Below are 17833 nucleotides of genomic sequence, written 5' to 3'. Positions count from 1 at the left end.
TGGCCCTTTGCCCTCGTCCCCGCCCTCGCCTCCCCTGGCCCTTTGCCCTCGTCCCCGCCCTCGCCTCCCCTGGCCCTTTGCCCTCGTCCCCGCCCTCGCCTCCCCTGGCCCTTTACCCTCGTCCCCGCCCTCGCCTCCCCTGGCCCATTACCCTCGTCCCCGCCCTCGCCTCCCCTGGCCCATTACCCTCGTCCCCGCCCTCGCCTCCCCTGGCCCATTACCCTCGTCCCCGCCCTCGCCTCCCCTGGCCCATTACCCTCGTCCCCGCCTCCCCTGGCCCATTACCCTCGTCCCCGCCCTCGCCTCCCCTGGCCCATTACCCTCGTCCCCGCCCTCGCCTCCCCTGGCCCATTACCCTCGTCCCCGCCCTCGCCTCCCCTGGCCCATTACCCTCGTCCCCGCCCTCGCCTCCCCTGGCCCATTACCCTCGTCCCCGCCCTCGCCTCCCCTGGCCCATTACCCTCGTCCCCGCCCTCGCCTCCCCTGGCCCATTACCCTCGTCCCCGCCCTCGCCTCCCCTGGCCCATTACCCTCGTCCCCGCCCTCGCCTCCCCTGGCCCTTTACCCTCGTCCCCGCCCTCGCCTCCCCTGGCCCATTACCCTCGTCCCCGCCCTCGCCTCCCCTGGCCCATTACCCTCGTCCCCGCCCTCGCCTCCCCTGGCCCATTACCCTCGTCCCCGCCCTCGCCTCCCCTGGCCCATTACCCTCGTCCCCGCCCTCGCCTCCCCTGGCCCATTACCCTCGTCCCCGCCCTCGCCTCCCCTGGCCCTTTACCCTCGTCCCCGCCCTCGCCTCCCCTGGCCCTTTACCCTCGTCCCCGCCCTCGCCTCCCCTGGCCCTTTACCCTCGTCCCCGCCCTCGCCCTCGCCTCCCCTGGCCCTTTACCCTCGTCCCCGCCTCCCCTGGCCCTTTACCCTCGTCCCCGCCCTCGCCTCCCCTGGCCCTTTACCCTCGTCCCCGCCCTCGCCTCCCCTAGCCCTTTACCCTCGTCCCCGCCCTCGCCTCCCCTAGCCCTTTACCCTCGTCCCCGCCCTCGCCTCCCCTAGCCCTTTACCCTCGTCCCCGCCCTCGCCTCCCCTAGCCCTTTACCCTCGTCCCCGCCCTCGCCTCCCCTAGCCCTTTACCCTCGTCCCCGCCCTCGCCTCCCCTAGCCCTTTACCCTCGTCCCCGCCCTCACCTCCCCTAGCCCTTTACCCTCGTCCCCGCTCTCGCCTCCCCTAGCCCTTTACCCTCGTCCCCGCTCTCGCCTCCCCTAGCCCTTTACCCTCGTCCCCGCTCTCGCCTCCCCTAGCCCTTTACCCTCGTCCCCGCTCTCGCCTCCCCTAGCCCTTTACCCTCGTCCCCGCTCTCGCCTCCCCTAGCCCTTTACCCTCGTCCCCGCTCTCGCCTCCCCTAGCCCTTTACCCTCGTCCCCGCTCTCGCCTCCCCTAGCCCTTTACCCTTGTCCCCGCTCTCGCCTCCCCTAGCCCTTTACCCTCGTCCCCGCTCTCGCCTCCCCTAGCCCTTTACCCTCGTCCCCGCTCTCGCCTCCCCTAGCCCTTTACCCTCGTCCCCGCTCTCGCCTCCCCTAGCCCTTTACCCTCGTCCCCGCTCTCGCCTCCCCTAGCCCTTTACCCTCGTCCCCGCTCTCGCCTCCCCTAGCCCTTTACCCTCGTCCCCGCTCTCGCCTCCCCTAGCCCTTTACCCTCGTCCCCGCTCTCGCCTCCCCTAGCCCTTTACCCTCGTCCCCGCTCTCGCCTCCCCTAGCCCTTTACCCTCGTCCCCGCTCTCGCCTCCCCTAGCCCTTTACCCTCGTCCCCGCTCTCGACTCCCCTAGCCCTTTACCCTCGTCCCCGCTCTCGCCTCCCCTAGCCCTTTACCCTCGTCCCTGCTCTCGCATCCCCTAGCCCTTTGCCCTTTACCCTCATCCCCGTTCTCACCTCCCCTAGCCCTTTACCATAGTCCCCGCTCTCGCCTCCCCTAGCCCTTTACCATAGTCCCCGCTCTCGCCTTCCCTAGCCCTTTACCCTCGTCCCTGCTGTAACCTACCTCTCCAGGCCCTTTACCCTTGTTCTTGCTCTCGCCTCTATTTGCACTTTACCCTCATTCCTGCTATAATCTTTCCCTGACTTTACTGTGCATGTCCACCCTTGAAAGCCATTTGTTTTAATTATCTAACTAGGTCCAACATTCTTTGCTGATTAAGTCCCTGATATCCACGTGAGATCTTTTACAGAGGTCCAATCTGATTTTCCGATCCAGAATCCAGATCCCTTGCATAGATAGAGTTACCCAAGTTACCTGAAAACATTCGGTTGCTTATAGCCATCGTTAGGGTATGTTCACACATAGGGAAAATGCTGCTAAAAATTCCACTGCAAAATCTGCAGCACTTCCGCAAAAGAAACAGAGTCAAAAGCTTCACCATCTGTGTGGATTTTGACTCTAAATCAGTTTCGCATCCGCAGCGCATTTTAGCAGCGACGGCACTCCAGCACACTTCGCAATTCCTGGCACTGTCAGCGCCCTATAGGGATGCATTGGACACCCACAGGTAGTTAAATACCTGCAGATGTCATTTTCCCCTTGAGGCGCGGATTGCGTGTGCGGGAAAAAAAACGCGGCATGCCCCACTTTAGTGCGGGTCTCCCGCAGGGACGGCTCCCGCAGGCTTCTATTGAAGCCTATGGAAGCCATCCGGATCCACGGTACACCCACGCCTGAATTCCTGCTCTTCGCACGCAGGAGAACAGGAGTTAAAAAAAAAATGGAGTCCCCGGCGCATGTGCGCAGCACACTGCTGGCGTGCCGAGCACATCCGCCGGGCCGAAGAAAGAAGATCCGGCCGTGACGGAGTGCAGGTCCGCAGCGTCCGGACAGGTGAGTAAATTCTTCTTTTTAGCCTCATGTCCGCGGGAAAGGAGGAACCCACTGCGGGATTCTGCATGAAGAATCCGCGGCGGGCCTGATTTTCCCCGTGGACATGAGGCCTTAGGGTGAGCTCCTTGCAGATTGGATTATTATCAAGTTCTAGGTTTATACTCGATAGTATACACTAAGCTTCCCCTAGTAGTGACTGTATATATCTGTATACAATGAGCTCCCCCTAGTGGCGACTGTATATATCTGTATACAGTGAGCTCCCTCTAGTGGCGACTGTATATATCTGTATACAGTGAGCTCCCTCTAGTGGTGACTGTATATATCTGTATACAGTGAGCTCCCTCTAGTGGCCACTGTATATATCTGTATAGTGAGCTCCCTCTAGTGGCCACTGTATATATCTGTATACAGTGAGCTCCCCCTAGTGGCGACTGTATATATCTGTATACAGTGAGCTCCCTCTAGTGGCCACTGTATATATCTGTATACAGTGAGCTCCCTCTAGTGGCCACTGTATATATCTGTATACAGTGAGCTCCCTCTAGTGGCCACTGTATATATCTGTATACAGTGAGCTCCCTCTAGTGGCCACTGTATATATCTGTATACAGTGAGCTCCCTCTAGTGGCCACTGTATATATCTGTATACAGTGAGCTCCCCCTAGTGGTGACTGTATATATCTGTATACACTAAGCTCCCTCTAGTAGTAACTGTATATATCTGTATACAGTGAGCTCCCTCTAGTAGTAACTGTATATATCTGTATACAGTGAGCTCCCCCTAGTAGTAACTGTATACATCTGTATACAGTGAGCTCCCCCTAGTAGTAACTGTATACATCTGTATACAGTGAGCTCCCTCTCGTAGCGACTGTATATATCGGTATACAATGAGCTCCCTCTCGTAGCGACTGTATATATCTGTATACAATGAGCTCCCTCTAGTGGTGACTGTATATATCTGTATACAATGAGCTCCCTCTAGTGGTGACTGTATATATCTGTATACAATGAGCTCCCTCTAGTGGTGACTGTATATATATATGTATACAATGATCTCCCTCTAGTGGTGGCAGTATAAACCAGTATCCAGTGAGCTCCCTCTAGTGGTGACTGTATATATACGTATACAATTAGCTCCCTCTAGTGGTGGCAGTATAAACCAGTATCCAGTGAGATCCCTCTAGTGGTGGGTGCAGGTAGCAGAATGCTCTCCTGCATTTCTATCTGTGCAGGGGATGTGTATTGCAGGTCAGTAGAACATCCTGTACCATAATAGTGTATTCTAGGATTAATCAGTGCAGAATTCGGAACGTAGAAACTACCCGATGACAGAAGGTTCCCTTTGCGCCATTGTCGGCTGCCCATCTTCTCACTTACACATCTCATCTCTCTACCTGTATAAGGTATGGGGCAATCATCGTCATCATCGTCTGAGCCGGGAGGGTCCCACATGTGTACGTTTTCTGTCCGCTCGCTCATGGCCTCCTATGACTGACAGTAGTGATGTGTGAGCGCATAGAACAACATCTCATCATACGCACCCCTGACATCCGTATAAATGGCGCTTGGCGCCATTGTACAGTATTATTCTCCAGCGGCTGCTGCAGGATACACAGGGAGACCCCAGTATTGTCCCTATGGAGACATTAACTATTCATTCTCTGGACCATTCCCCTATATCAGTACAGTATAGCGCCATGCCCCCCAGAACATGAACACTTTCCAGCACACAAGTGGTTAAAGGGGTATTCCAAGGCTTTTACTACTGATGACGTCTCCTTAGTGGGGGTCATTTATAGTTGATGGGCTCGGGATCCCCCTTGATCGGCTGATCCACCAGCCTCTGTCTGCATTAGCGTTGGAGATGGAAGTGTAATAAAAGGCATCACCCCCATAGATCTCAATGGGAGTGAAGCCGTCTATTCTACTTCCGGCCCTGACCACCGATGATCATGTCTGCACTGACAGCGGCCGGAGGATCAGCTGATCAGTGGCGGACCCCCAATGACCAACTATGGATGATCTACCCTGAGGATTGGATATCAATAGTACAAGTCCTGGAATAGCCCTTTAAATCCCTGCACACGCCTAGTTCTCAAAGAGTTAATTCCAGCACACACTAGTGCACCCTTCGCCCGGTACACCGAAGGTTAACCCTTCCTACCTATACCGGCATACATAGGGTTAATCCATCATACCTTACCCACTAGTGCACAAATGGTTAATCCATCATACACCCTTCACTCGGCATATAGAGGGTTAATCCTCCATATACCAAACCCAACCCTCCCCGGCACATACATAGTTCATCTATCAGACCTCTTCCCCGGTGCATAGAGGGTTAATCCATCACATACACTTACCCTGGCACACACGGAGTTAACCCTCCGTCCATCCCCCTCCAGCACACACGGGGTCCCCCGGGTCACAGCGCAGGGGCAGTCAGGACTCCGGGTCTGCGGGTTATTGTTATTACCTGAGCGTTACCTTGATTGGATTTACACAGGGAGGCTCCATTCACCGGAAACAGCTCCCACGCCCCGCCTCTTCCGGTGCAGTCTCTCCACCTTGTGGAATATAATAATATGCGTCCCGTTATTTTTTCGGAGACCACCATTGGGCGCTGTTCCCATTGCATGCCGGAACTTGTAGTTTTGTTGCGTTTCCGTTCTTCAAACTACTAGTCCCAGCGGCCCCCGCGGTCAGCCTATCAGAACGCTCCGCGCAGCTGTTTCTGGGATTTGTAGTCCCAATGAATGAGGTTTTTCCCGAATTCCTGCGAACGATGGACTACAGATCCCAGAATACAGCGCGTCTCCCTAGGTTCTGTGCGGAGACTCAGCTGAGCTGTAATCCTGGACTGCTTGTAAGGTGAGAAGGGCTCCTGTTGGTGCGGGAGGGCCCCGGGCTGCGCACTGCGGTATGGGAGCGGGCTGTGTCCCAGCTCTCCTGAGTGCTGCATGCTGCCTGCACAATAATATGGAGGTTGTGCAGGAGCTCTGGAAAGCTGGGTGCTGATTGTAGACCAGTCATAGAGCAGCAGACGGTCTCTTCTCACCTCTACCAGTAATAGTACATTATAAGAGCTTGTGGGTGCAGTCAGGTGACCTCCTACCGCCTCAAATGGTCACACAAGTCATTAATAGTTGATCGTCCGGGGTCCGCCGCTTGGGACTGTCAGCGCCTGTACACACGGGGTCCGCCGCTTGGGACTGTCAGCGCCTGTACACACGGGGTCCGCCGCTTGGGACTGTCAGCGCCTGCACACACGGGGTCGAAGCGGATGCTGCTGCTCTGACCCGTACAGTGCCTTGTAACTACAGGTCTCACTGATCCCAATGAGAGCGGTGCCTGCAGTTACAAATGCCGGCCGCTACATGGGTTGAGCAGTGGCTCTCAGTCCTACCTTGTGCGTACAAGTGCTGACAGCGGGCGCCCAATCAGCAGGGTCCCAAGTGGCGGAGCCCAGTCGATCAACTATTGGTGGCCTGTACTGAGAATAGGTCATTAATAGTATTTCCCTGGAAACCCTTTTTAAACTGTGGCCATCAGGGATTTATCTGATTGTCTGGGGTAGCGCATTCCAGAGAAGAGGTGCAGCTCGGGAAAACTCTTGGAGACGGGAGGGTGAGGGTTATATTATGGAGGAACTTGGGTCCTTTTACATGGGCTGATTACTGGGCCTGAGCTTTTCTCCAAGCTGTCGTTGGCCGGACAGTCAGGTTGTCCAGCAATCAGCCAACGATTGTTCGGTTTCCGTGAGCACAAAATGCCCACTGATCGACGGTATGTCTTCCCAGGTGAACAGGGAGGCGTTGAGTTGGCTTACAGGGAGGGACGGTGGTAGGGGTGACCATTCCCAGAAGTCACTTCTCAGACTGTGTATAATGAGATGGAAGTAGCACCGTCTGACATGCGTATCTACTGTCGTTTGTTGCGCCGGGCCGAGAACTCGCTAGTTTAAAAGGACCTTTAGTCTAAGCTCAGTTTGGGTCTGGGTCTGGGGCTGGGGACTGGGCCTCGGTCTCGGTGTTGGGACTGGGCCTTGGTGCTGGGGAGGAGACCTTGGGGTAGCAGTTGGACAGAAAGATGAGCCTGGATGCTGCATTCAGGATAGATTGATGAAAGGAAGACCGATTAGTAGTGGGTTTCAGTAGTCAACCCAAGAACAGATCAGGGCAACAATAAGAGTTGCATAGTAACATACCATGTAAAGCCGAAAAAAGACATATATCCATCCAGTTCAGCCTATTACCCCCGAATGTTGATCCAGAGGAAGGCAACAAAAAAAAAACTAGGTAAAAATTATGGATTCTGGAGATGTTTTGAGGTGCGGGTGACATGAGCGAGCAAATGATTAGATATAGGGAGCTAAGGAAAGATCGGAGTCAAATATGACCCCAAGACAGCGGGCGTGCTCATGAGGAGTTATGGTGGTACCACAGAAATGGAACTATCAGGTTTAGGTTGGGTAGCAGATGGTGGAAACACAAGAACATCAGATTTTGAAAGCTTCAGTTTCAGATAGAGAGAAGCGATGGAGTTAGGGACAGCGGACAGGCAATCAATGGCGTTTTGTAGTAGCGAGGGTGTGCTGTCACGGGAAGAGTTATATAATTAGGTGTCATCAGCATACAGATGGTGCTGAAAGCAAAACATACTGACAGTTTGTCCAGTTAGGGCCGTGTAGAAGGAAAAAAGTAGGGGACCAAAGGCCGAACCCTGAGGAACTCCAACAGCAAGAGGAAGAAGAGGAGATGAAGGAGAGCCAGCAAATGGTACACTGAGAAGTAGGAGGAAAGCCAGGAGAGCGCAGTATTCTTTAGACCCCACTAGAATATTTTAGGGTGGTGGTGCTGTCCATGCTAATCCACGAATAGCACATGGCCCGATTATTCACCTACGAGGACATGCACACTGATGGTCCGTGTGAAAAAACTCATGATATGTCCTATTCCTGTCCGTTTCATGGACGAGAAGTAGGACATGCCAATGCATGAAATGTGCTGTGTCTGTGTATAACGTGTTTGCCGACGCTGGGCAACGGCTAGTGTGCATCAACCTCGGAACAATAGAGCGGCGCAAACGGAGAAGTTGGTTATCTACATTGTCAGATGCCGCAGGGAGATCCAGAAGAAGAGTAGTTTCCATTATATTTAGCGGTCCGGAGATTATTTGACACTTCAGTGAGGGCATTCTCTATATTATGTACGGAAGTAAACAAAAAAGCCGTATGTACCTAAAAACTACAGCTCGTCTCGCAAAATGTAAGCCCTCACAGAGCTCCGTCCATGGAAAAATAGAAAAGTTAACTTTGAATGCAGCGATTTAGAAAAAAATAATAATTTCCAAAAAAAGGGGGTTTATTTTGGAAAAGTGGAAAAACTTAAAAAAATATAAGAATATTGGTATTGTTGTAATCGTACCGACCCGCAGAAAAAATGTATTGTCATTTATGCTGCATGATTAATGCTGTAAAAAAATCTATGGCAGAATTGATGCGTTCTTTTCTCTCTCTGCTATCTTAAAAAATTCATAAGTTTTACAATATATTGTTATGTAACCAAAAATGGCACCAATTAAAACTACAGTTCGCCACGCAAAAAACAAGCCCTTATACGGCCGCGCCGCCAGACAAATAAAAAAGGTATAGCTTTTGAAAAATGGAGATAAAAATCCGCCAAAAATCATTGCGTCCTTAAGCCCAAAATAGGCCATGTCCTTAAAGGGGTTGTCTCGCGGCAGCAAGTGGGGTTATACACTTCTGTATGGCCATATTAATGCACTTTGTAATAAACATCGTGCATTAAATATGAGCCATACAGAAGTTATTCACTTACCTTCCCTGCGCTGGCGTCCCCGTCTCCATGGCTCCGTCTAACTTCAGCGTCTAATCGCCCGATTAGACGCGCTTGCACAGAAGGGTCTTCTGCCTTCGGGTCTGTCCGGCAGCAGCGGCGTTTTGACTCCGCCCCCTTCCACGCGGCATCGTGTAGCTCCGCCCCGTCACGTGTGCCGATTCCAGCCAATCAGGCGAATCTAATTTCCTTCTATCACAAAATCATCAACTTGACTTTAGTAAAGCATTTGACAAAGTATCTTATACTATCCTTATTTTAAAAAATGACCAAATATGGGATCGACAAGGCAATTGTTAGGCGGATTCAAAACTGACCCAGTGATCGTACTCAGAGTGGTCATAAATGCTGTCATATACAAGTGAAAGAATGTCCCAAGTGGGATACCACAAGGCTCTGTCCTGGGCCCAGTGTTGTTCAACATTCTTATAAATGATCTAGAGGAGGGAATTGAGGGGAAACTGATCAAGTTTGCCGACAACACAAAGCTAGGAGGGATGGCTAACACCAGAGGAGAGAATTCAAAAAGATTTGGACCAACTTGAATAATGGGCGGCAGCTAACATTATTTAACAAGGAAAAATGCAAATTACTACATCTGGGCAAGAAAAGTGAAAAAACACATAAGAATGGGAGGAATTGAGCTAAGCAGCAGCAACAAAAAAGACTTGGGTATACTAATAGATCACAGACTGAACATGAGTCAACATTGTGATGTAGCAGCAAAATTAACACAATTGTGGGATGTATTAAGAGAAGCATAGAATCTAGGTCACATGAGGTAATTATCCCCCTCTACACTTCTTTAGTCAGACCTCATCTGGAATACTGTGTCCAGTTCTGGGCACCCAAATTTAAAAAGGACATGGACAAACTGGAAGAAGTTCAGAGAAGACCTACCAGGATGGTGAGCAGTTTGCAAATCATGTCCTATGAGGAACGGTTAAAGAATCTGGGATTGTTTTGCTTGCAAAACAGAAGGCTGAGAAGAGACTTAATAGCTGTCTACAAATATCTGAAGGGCTGTCACAGTGCAGAGGGATCAGCCTTATTCTCATTTGCACAAGGAAAGACTAGAAGCAATGGGATGGAACACAAATTAGATATTAGAAAAAACTCTGACAGTGAGGGTGATCAATGAGTGGAACAGGTTGCCACGGGAGGTGGTGAGTTCTCCTTCAATGGAAGTCTTCAAACAAAGGCTGGACAAATATCTGTCTGGGATGATTTAGTGATCCTGCACTGAGCAGGAGGTTAGACTGATGACCCTGGAGGTCCCTTCCATCTATATGATTCTATGACCATGACTGGTTAGTGGAGAGCTTTAACTACAGTGTTCCCTTCTTCTATGACTGTACTGCTAACCCATTATTCATTCTCATAAGAAAACCTTTCTTGCTTTTAGTCATCATTGGGAAAAGCGCTCCTTACCTGCAGAGTTATACAGCTGCAGTCCGCAATAAACCTATATATCGGAGGTATACAGATCACTCTAGACTAAGGGTGCACAAACTTTTTTTAGTTTGAGAGCTGTATTTGTTTAAACTAGATTGACCTGTTTGCTTTGTGAACATAAAATGTTTGGAAGAATGCTTGTAAATGTTTTAAGAACGGATTATTATAATTGGCAAGAACCTCAGGATAAACTACATTTTCAGTGTACCAACTTCCATCTGAGCATACCCCTTGAACTGTTCGCCGTCTACGGCTTGGTCTTCCACGTTTTGGGGACATGGCAACAGTCAAACTGGTAAGCACATGATTTGAATGTCGCTCAGCAGTTTATTCCCCCCCCCCCCCCCCCCCACTCCTGGTGAACCACATCTACCTTCACAGCATAATCTCTCCTGACCCATAAGACCTATTTTCCCTCTCGAGTGTGGAATAATACTTTCTCTCAACCCCTACAGCTCCCTCTTCAGGTTGGGCCAGGCACCATTCAGTAAATAATGAGCACTTTCCTCGGCTGTGAAGGAAAGCAGTCATTGGCTTATACAGGCTCCTAATGCACATCGGCAGCCTATAAGTGTGACAGAAACTTATATTAACCAGTAAACTCTTTCCTTCTCAGCTGAGGAAACCCCTCATTGCAGCCCTGCAGCGTCTGGCCCCAGAAATTTGCAAAGACATGCAGCTGATCAAACGGACAGGCAGTTAGGTTCATACCCCAACTACTAGTTAGCACAAGGGGAAAGATAACTTTGTATTTGATTTACTACTGCTTTTCCCCATCCCATGTAATCCGTGATGCACAAGGCCGTTTTTTTTACCAAGAAGGGAAGGACCAAGAAAACCTATGCGGCTGAATGGCGTGAGTTTCCTTCTTCCTGAAAGTTGAGGATCAACATTAGGATCCGAATGGAGTCTTCTGCAATACTGTCCCACCAAATGCTGCTTCCACTGAACTTCCAGCGTCCAACCCGATGAAGGTGACTGATTGATTTTGGTAGGTTGCGTTGTGAATCTTATCACCTGGAAAATGGCTCCTTTCTGCCCATGGTGCTGCAATACATCTTCAACTGGACGAGTACCAGCCTATTCTCCAGGTCATGGCAGGTAGATGGTTACCTTCAAAGATAAAGTAAAAGTGCTCTAGAAGTTTTGAGTACGGTTTTGTCACTGAAGAAAGCAAGACACTATGTCTTCGGACCTTGGAATAGATCTTAAACGCTTTAATACAGACCTCTGTTTCTAGTATATAAGTAGGAGTGGCAAATTGCAAATGTGAGGACAAGGAGTTTGGTGGCTGATGATGTTATTTGAATGTTGACCATTAATTGTCCCCACAGGCCTCCTGTAACGGCGTGGGAACTTCAGGAGAGTTTGCATGGACACTACGAACGATGGCCGAGGGCGTTCTACAGGGACGGGATGATGGCGTATTTGATCTTGATTTGTTCTCCTTCTTTGGTACGTTGGTAATGTCACACTAAGCAACTTTATAACCAAACGGTTTCCATATTGTGCTATCATACTGCAGCTTGAAAAGGTCATAGCTTTTTTTGACTTTGTAGTTAGGGCCATTATGTTCCCACTAAGCTGCACTTTCAGATACGTGAAGTTTAGAAACCTTTGTATTATTTCTTTTTCCAGCTGTCCAGCCTGAGATGACTCCGGGTGGTTCCATGTTGGAAAGAGGAGTTGTGTCCTGTGCCAACAACATGCAGACAACTGGTGGAGCTGCTGTACATGTGGCACCCGGTGAGTAGTCGGCAACTATGAAGTGATTGTATTATATCCGAAAAACACCTCTGGTGCATAACGTTTTCATGCAACGTTTTGGGTGTGATAACCCTTCATCAGGCTAATGCATGTATGAGCCAGAAGGCAAGCGGGATGGGCTTCCGTTTCTTACCTGCTGAAGCCTGATGAAGGGTTACTACATCCAAAACCTTGCAATGAAAATTTTTTTTGCACCAGAGGTGTTTTTCAGAAATAATACAATCACTTCAAGCATTTAGTCTCATTGGTGTGCGGTTCTTCTTGTGGATTTTTTGGTTGGCCAGTGGTCACCAGACACATCCTGCTCGAATGAGTTATGCTGCCTGAAACTCCTCCGATTGGTCACACGGTCAGGATAATTCGAGACCTAAGGATGGCCAGGTCCCACATGTCAAGGCTGGAAACTAGTTCATATAGAAAAAACAGCTGCATCGGTGGGGAGAGAAAGACGGCGAGACACCATTTAGTTTAGACAGGGAAGAATTGCATTGGTGGTATGAAAAATTAAGAGACAAGTAAGATTATATGAAATGGATAAAGAAGGAATAGGGTGTTCAAAATATAGCATTACTTAGTTGGGGTATGCAAATAGGAGATGGAAAAATACCTCTGTGTCACAACCTGTTGGAAAATGGCTTCCGTATAAGGGCTCGTTCACATAGGTGTATGCGTACTATGCTGTGAGTTTCCCGCAGCGTTGTACGCATCACAGCCCTTCCGCTCTGCCGGCAGAGGCAACATACAAGCTGCGATTGGCACTGCCCATGCCTGGGAATATGACGTCAGCTTCTGAATCCGACCGGGATGACAGACTGCAGCCATTGGGTAGTGCAGAGGGAAGGAGGAATGTCCCTCTTCTCTGCTCCAGAAGCACAGGCCTAGATGTTGTAGGGATGTAGAACAGGGATGTTGCCTACTGCTACCAATGAAACACAAGTTGTTATGTCAAAAAATGAAGAGAAGAAGAGTACACATAATTGGTAGCAGCTCGATAGTTATGGCCATGCTATTATCACATTATTTAACCTACACGATGAATGCTGCACAAAAAATGCCAGAATTGCATTTTTTTTATTGTTCATGCTGGCTACAATAAACTTCAAAGTCTTTATATTCCCCAAAATGGTATCCATAAAATGTTAACACATCCCACATAAATAACAAGCCCACAAGAATGTGGCAGCAAAGTGCTTTATTGTGTAAAAACGTATGGTATTTGGTATCGTCGAAATTGTACCGTAACTCATACATTATGCACCATTTTTAAAAATCATTACCTGGGTCTGCTAGACCTTCACCTGACGGCAGATCCAGGTAAGTGGAATGTTACAAAAGTTAGTTAAGTACCCCTGCCCTGCCCATAATTGGTTTGTAACATGCTTCTTTATATCATTCCCTATTGTCTCTTTCAGAGGGTGGCCCCATGAACACTGGTCATCCCGGGCTGGGATCCTCTCAGTTAATGTCCCATGCAGCTCCATTGATGAATAACGACCTCTCTTCATGCTTTCCTCGGGATTCATCTTGGGGAGTCTGCACCTCCAGTAGTCTTCCACAAGCTCCTACAAGCAACTCATTGGACAAAGTGAACCAGGAGGAACGCAGCCCTACTGACATCACCAGCATTATCGCACATCTCCGCAGTCTTGCAACCGAAACCTCAAATAATTGTTCCAAAGCAGAAGCAGAGAAATCCGGGTCAAAAACAAGTACAGAGACTGAGAGCAGCAGTTCCTCTGATGGTTTGTGCAGCCAACAAAATATGGAGTCCACAGAGTCTAGCTTAAAAAACATGGACAATCAGATGAATTTCCAGGCAGATCTCGCTGGTGAAGTGGTTGACAAGCAATATTCATTTGGAAACGTGGAATCAAACTTTAAGAAGAAATCAAATGCTAAGATTTATATCTGTTCAGAATGTGGCAAAACTTGTCCTTGTCAGTCTGCATACATCCGACACCAGAGAATCCACACAGGGGAGAAGCCATATGGCTGTGCTGACTGCGGCAAGAGCTTTATTCAGGTATCTGATTATAACAACCATGTCAGGTCCCATACTGGGGAGAAACCGTACACCTGTGCGGAGTGTGGGAAGAGCTTCAGTCGGAGCACTTACCTGGTAACGCACTCTAGAACCCACACCAAAGAGAAGCCTTACACCTGCAATGTGTGCAACAAAAGCTTCATCCAGCACTCACACCTCTCATTGCATCTCCGCATACACAGTGGGGAGAAGCCCTATATTTGTGTTGAGTGCGGCAACAGCTTTAGTCGCAGTTCAACTCTAGTAAAACATAAAAAGTCTCATAGGAGGAAGACTCTACACTTTAGTAAGAAAATAAGTGAGGAAGATGTCCCTCAAAACTTCACACAGAACACCCCACCCACCTGGGGAACAGTCATATACAAGGCAAAACTAGCTGAGTCCCCGAAAAGACCTGAAAGCCCACATGTCAAATCCGAAGCAGATGAGGCAGCAGGTTGTGACCAACAAAAGGCAAACTGTAAAAAGAGTAAGAAAGAAAGTAAGAAAACAGACTATAAACCTATAAGAATCACCTTGGAAAAATACCTGATCTCTGATGGTACTACGGAAGAAGACCAACATCCACCACTTCCTCGTCATAAGAAGTTTATATGGAAGAAGAAGTCACAGCAACCATGCAAGGACAATGAAGAGGGCCCTGATGTAGGAAACGTGGACGCATCAGGCAACGGTGTACCAGAAAATGCCATCGAAGTAAGGGTAAACAGTCCCAAGATGGAGTACAACTATTCACCATCTCAAGATGTGAATGGGAATAGTGAAAACAGTGAGAACCTGAACCCAGAGGGTCCATGCCTGTCAACACAGCCAGACCATGTGAGGGACATGCCATTGGATAACTCTGAAGCCTCTTACTCTTCCGTTAATGGAAAGGTCACCAAGTTTGAGGAGATGGATTTCCAGTACCCTTATCCTAGTAATGACATTGTAGAATCCACGTACAATAATGTGTTTGCGGCTTCCGACAATATGTCTATCAACACTTTACAGAAACCACATAAGGGCTCCTTGTTTATCTGCAGTTACTGTGGTAAAAGCTGCCCATGCAAATCAGCTTTTATTCGACACCAGAGGATTCACACCGGAGAGAAACCCTATGCATGTGCCGACTGTGGCAAGAGCTTCATTCAGGTGTCTGATTATAATAACCATATCAGATCCCACACAGGAGAGAAACCCTACACTTGTGCGGAGTGCGGGAAGAGCTTCAGTCGGAGCACTTACCTGGTGACACATTGTAGGACCCACACCAAAGAGAAGCCTTACACCTGCAGAGAATGTGGCAAAAGCTTCATCCAGCACTCGCACCTTGCTATCCATCTACGCATCCACAGTGGGGAAAAGCCATGCGTATGTAACGAGTGTGGCAAGAGATTTAGTCGAAGCTCCGCACTCGTTAAACACCAGAAATGTCACAATAGAACTATCCTGAGTGGAGAGACTAACTCACAAAAGTCTAGCAAGCCCCAGTCAGAGGGTTCATTTACAAAAGTCTGAATCAAAAAGACATGCTGAACTCTTGAGAGATGTGCTCGAAAGGCAGCAATGCTTCTTGGTCAACGGTTGACCTGCAATGGTGGAATCTGCACTGCACTGTTGAGGTTCTCATGGCATGAACTGTCCTTATCTTGTATATCTGCTGCTCATTCGCTGATCCCACCTCTTATTTCATGCAGTGTATAAATCTACTCCAACTTCCATCTTTCATTGGTTTGCTAAAATCATAGCAAATGTCTTCCATGCACATGACCAGTTCAGCGGAGCCGTTATTGTAATTGATAAGTGCCAGCAATGCCATATAAATGATGATCCTGCATTGGCATATATGGTACGGATACCCTGGTCCCGGTAGAATCAGATAAAATGTGGATGTGTTTAGTCTGATCATTGAGATTTTAGTTCTAAACTAAACCTTGTGTGATTGCCATGGATCATGATCATGGTTTATACCTGCAAAGTCCAATCCAAATTCTGAGCCGCAGGGTGGGATTTATGCATAAATTTAAGAATTCGGTGGATTTATCAAAATGGAGCATATGCCATGGCACAACTTGCTAGGGTTTTTCGACACTCTTCCTTCCATCTCATGGCTGTCGTATGTATGCACCAATAATTTTACGCTTCCTCGGTTTGTTGCATTTTACTGTTCTTATGCACGTCCCTCTCTCGGGCGTACAAACTGTCCAAGACAATAAAGGTGGCGCGCGTTGTGTACTCTACTCTGTGGGCATTTTGACTGGTCAATCACCTTATTTTGTGAAAACAAGGCGGTCCACTGGAGATAATTTTCTGATAAATGATAGCGGCATCCACCGCTTTATGCAGGTGTTGTTGACTAGCGCGTACATAGCCTAGTCTTTCTTTATACTATGTCCATATACCATCATCCTGATTCTTTTTTCCCCAACCCTTTTCCCCAGAATGACAGTCTTTCCTATTCCTTGTGTAGGTGACCCCCCTACGTCATGGGATGTACATGCAATGAACATTTTGCCAAGCGGTTTGTATGGAACACAGAATTTGACGTAGTGTAGCTCCTTGTTGCCATGGACAGCGAGGATGTACTGTGATGTATAGGAGGAAAGATGGAGGGTTATCCCCTGGTTTCTGGGTCCAGTTCAGTTACTACATTATTGCCCACCAGCACAGTCCCTGATGTCTCCACTGGTTCACTTAGATTATTGTGGAATCCAGCAGAACACGTAGGTCTGTCTGCTTTTGCCCAATTTGGGGTCTTAATCCTTTATTTACTGTCTTTTAGCTGCGCTTTCCTGATAATCTTCTTGGTACAGGTTTAGTTACTTGCAGTCTATTATAGTCAATCCTTGAGATAAAATACTTTAGTCCTGGACATCCCGCTAAGCTTGTATTTATACACCGCAGTCAGTCTATGGAAGAGGGACAGAATGGCAGCTTGACCCGCTGGTGAGGAGGTGAGTTTTTTGATTACTTTAGACAATACAATCAAACTACTGCGCGGAGTCGTGTCCTAATGTGGCAGAACCAAAAAAAACTTGAACACCCAGCCCGTTATAAAACTTTCCCATTGTAGGTGCAATTTTTATGCCCAGAATATAATTTCATGTGTGCTTCCTGAATATGTGATAGATGAGGCTCAGTTTAAAACCAATCCAAGGATATTGAAGCATAAAATCATTATATATTTTGGGGAAATGCTAATGCAGATCTTATCCATATATACACACTTTATAAAAAATTTTAAAAAATCAAGCACCTTGATGAAATGCCCGCCCCCCCTGGGACTAGTGGATGCGGAAAGACAGGCACACAAAGCGATTGGGCTCAGGACGCCCTCGACTGACCATTAGTAGAGAGGATCATCTGACAAGCACGAGCAGCTCCATGATTTTGTTATCCACCATGCATGGGTGGCATCATTGTCCCAGGCGCTTGGCTGAAGGACATTTGGTCTCATAGAATAGTAGAGTTGGAAGGGACCACCAGGGTCATCGGGTCCAACTCCCTGCTCAATGCAGGATTACTAAATCATCCCAGAGAGATGTCTGTCCAGCCTTTGTTTGAAGACTTCCATTGAAGGAGAACTCGTCACCTCCTGTGGCAACCTGTTCCACTCATTAATCACCCTCACTGTCAGAAAGTTTTTTTTCCAATATCGAATGTCTCATCTCTTTCAGTTTCATCCCATTGCTTCTAGTCTTTCTTTGTGTAAATGAGAATAGGCCTGATCCCTCTGCACTGTGACAGCCCTTCAGATATTTGTAGACCACCCTTCAGTCTTTTCTCAGCCTTCTGCTTTGTAAGCTAAATATTCCAAAATCTTTTAACTGTCCTTCATAGGACATGATTTGCAGACTGCTC

General features: G+C 48.5%; 2 protein-coding genes across 5 annotated transcripts in view; one reads left to right on the top strand and one right to left on the bottom strand.

Annotated features, from left to right (window-relative positions):
* LOC136586561 (uncharacterized) overlaps positions 1 to 17833 on the bottom strand; it is a 52879-nt gene that overhangs the window by 3100 nt on the left and 31946 nt on the right. Inside the window, exon 16 of the mRNA XM_066584697.1 lies at positions 5354 to 5511. Within this exon, the coding sequence (XP_066440794.1) occupies positions 5354 to 5511 (158 nt within the window). The remainder of the gene's footprint in view (positions 1 to 5353; positions 5512 to 17833) is intronic.
* LOC136586845 (zinc finger protein 271-like) lies at positions 5457 to 16212 on the top strand. 4 transcript variants are annotated; one of them, XM_066585101.1, is made up of 4 exons: positions 5457 to 5737; positions 11002 to 11634; positions 11818 to 11925; positions 13359 to 16212. In XM_066585101.1, exons 2-4 carry the CDS (start codon positions 11568 to 11570, stop codon positions 15488 to 15490), a joined length of 2307 nt encoding a protein of 768 aa, XP_066441198.1. In that variant the 5' UTR covers positions 5457 to 5737; positions 11002 to 11567; the 3' UTR covers positions 15491 to 16212. The 4 variants fall into 4 exon arrangements, with proteins under 4 accessions (XP_066441198.1, XP_066441196.1, XP_066441200.1 ...); XM_066585099.1 differs by having other exon boundaries at positions 5458 to 5737; positions 11514 to 11634; XM_066585103.1 differs by lacking the exon at positions 5457 to 5737 and having other exon boundaries at positions 10522 to 11170; positions 11514 to 11634.

Source organism: Eleutherodactylus coqui, chromosome 12 (assembly GCF_035609145.1).
Source record: "Eleutherodactylus coqui strain aEleCoq1 chromosome 12, aEleCoq1.hap1, whole genome shotgun sequence".
Lineage (NCBI taxonomy): Eukaryota > Metazoa > Chordata > Amphibia > Anura > Eleutherodactylidae > Eleutherodactylus > Eleutherodactylus coqui.
The sequence above is the reverse complement of the archived record's forward strand: the minus strand, read 5'-3'. Positions and strand labels throughout refer to the sequence as shown.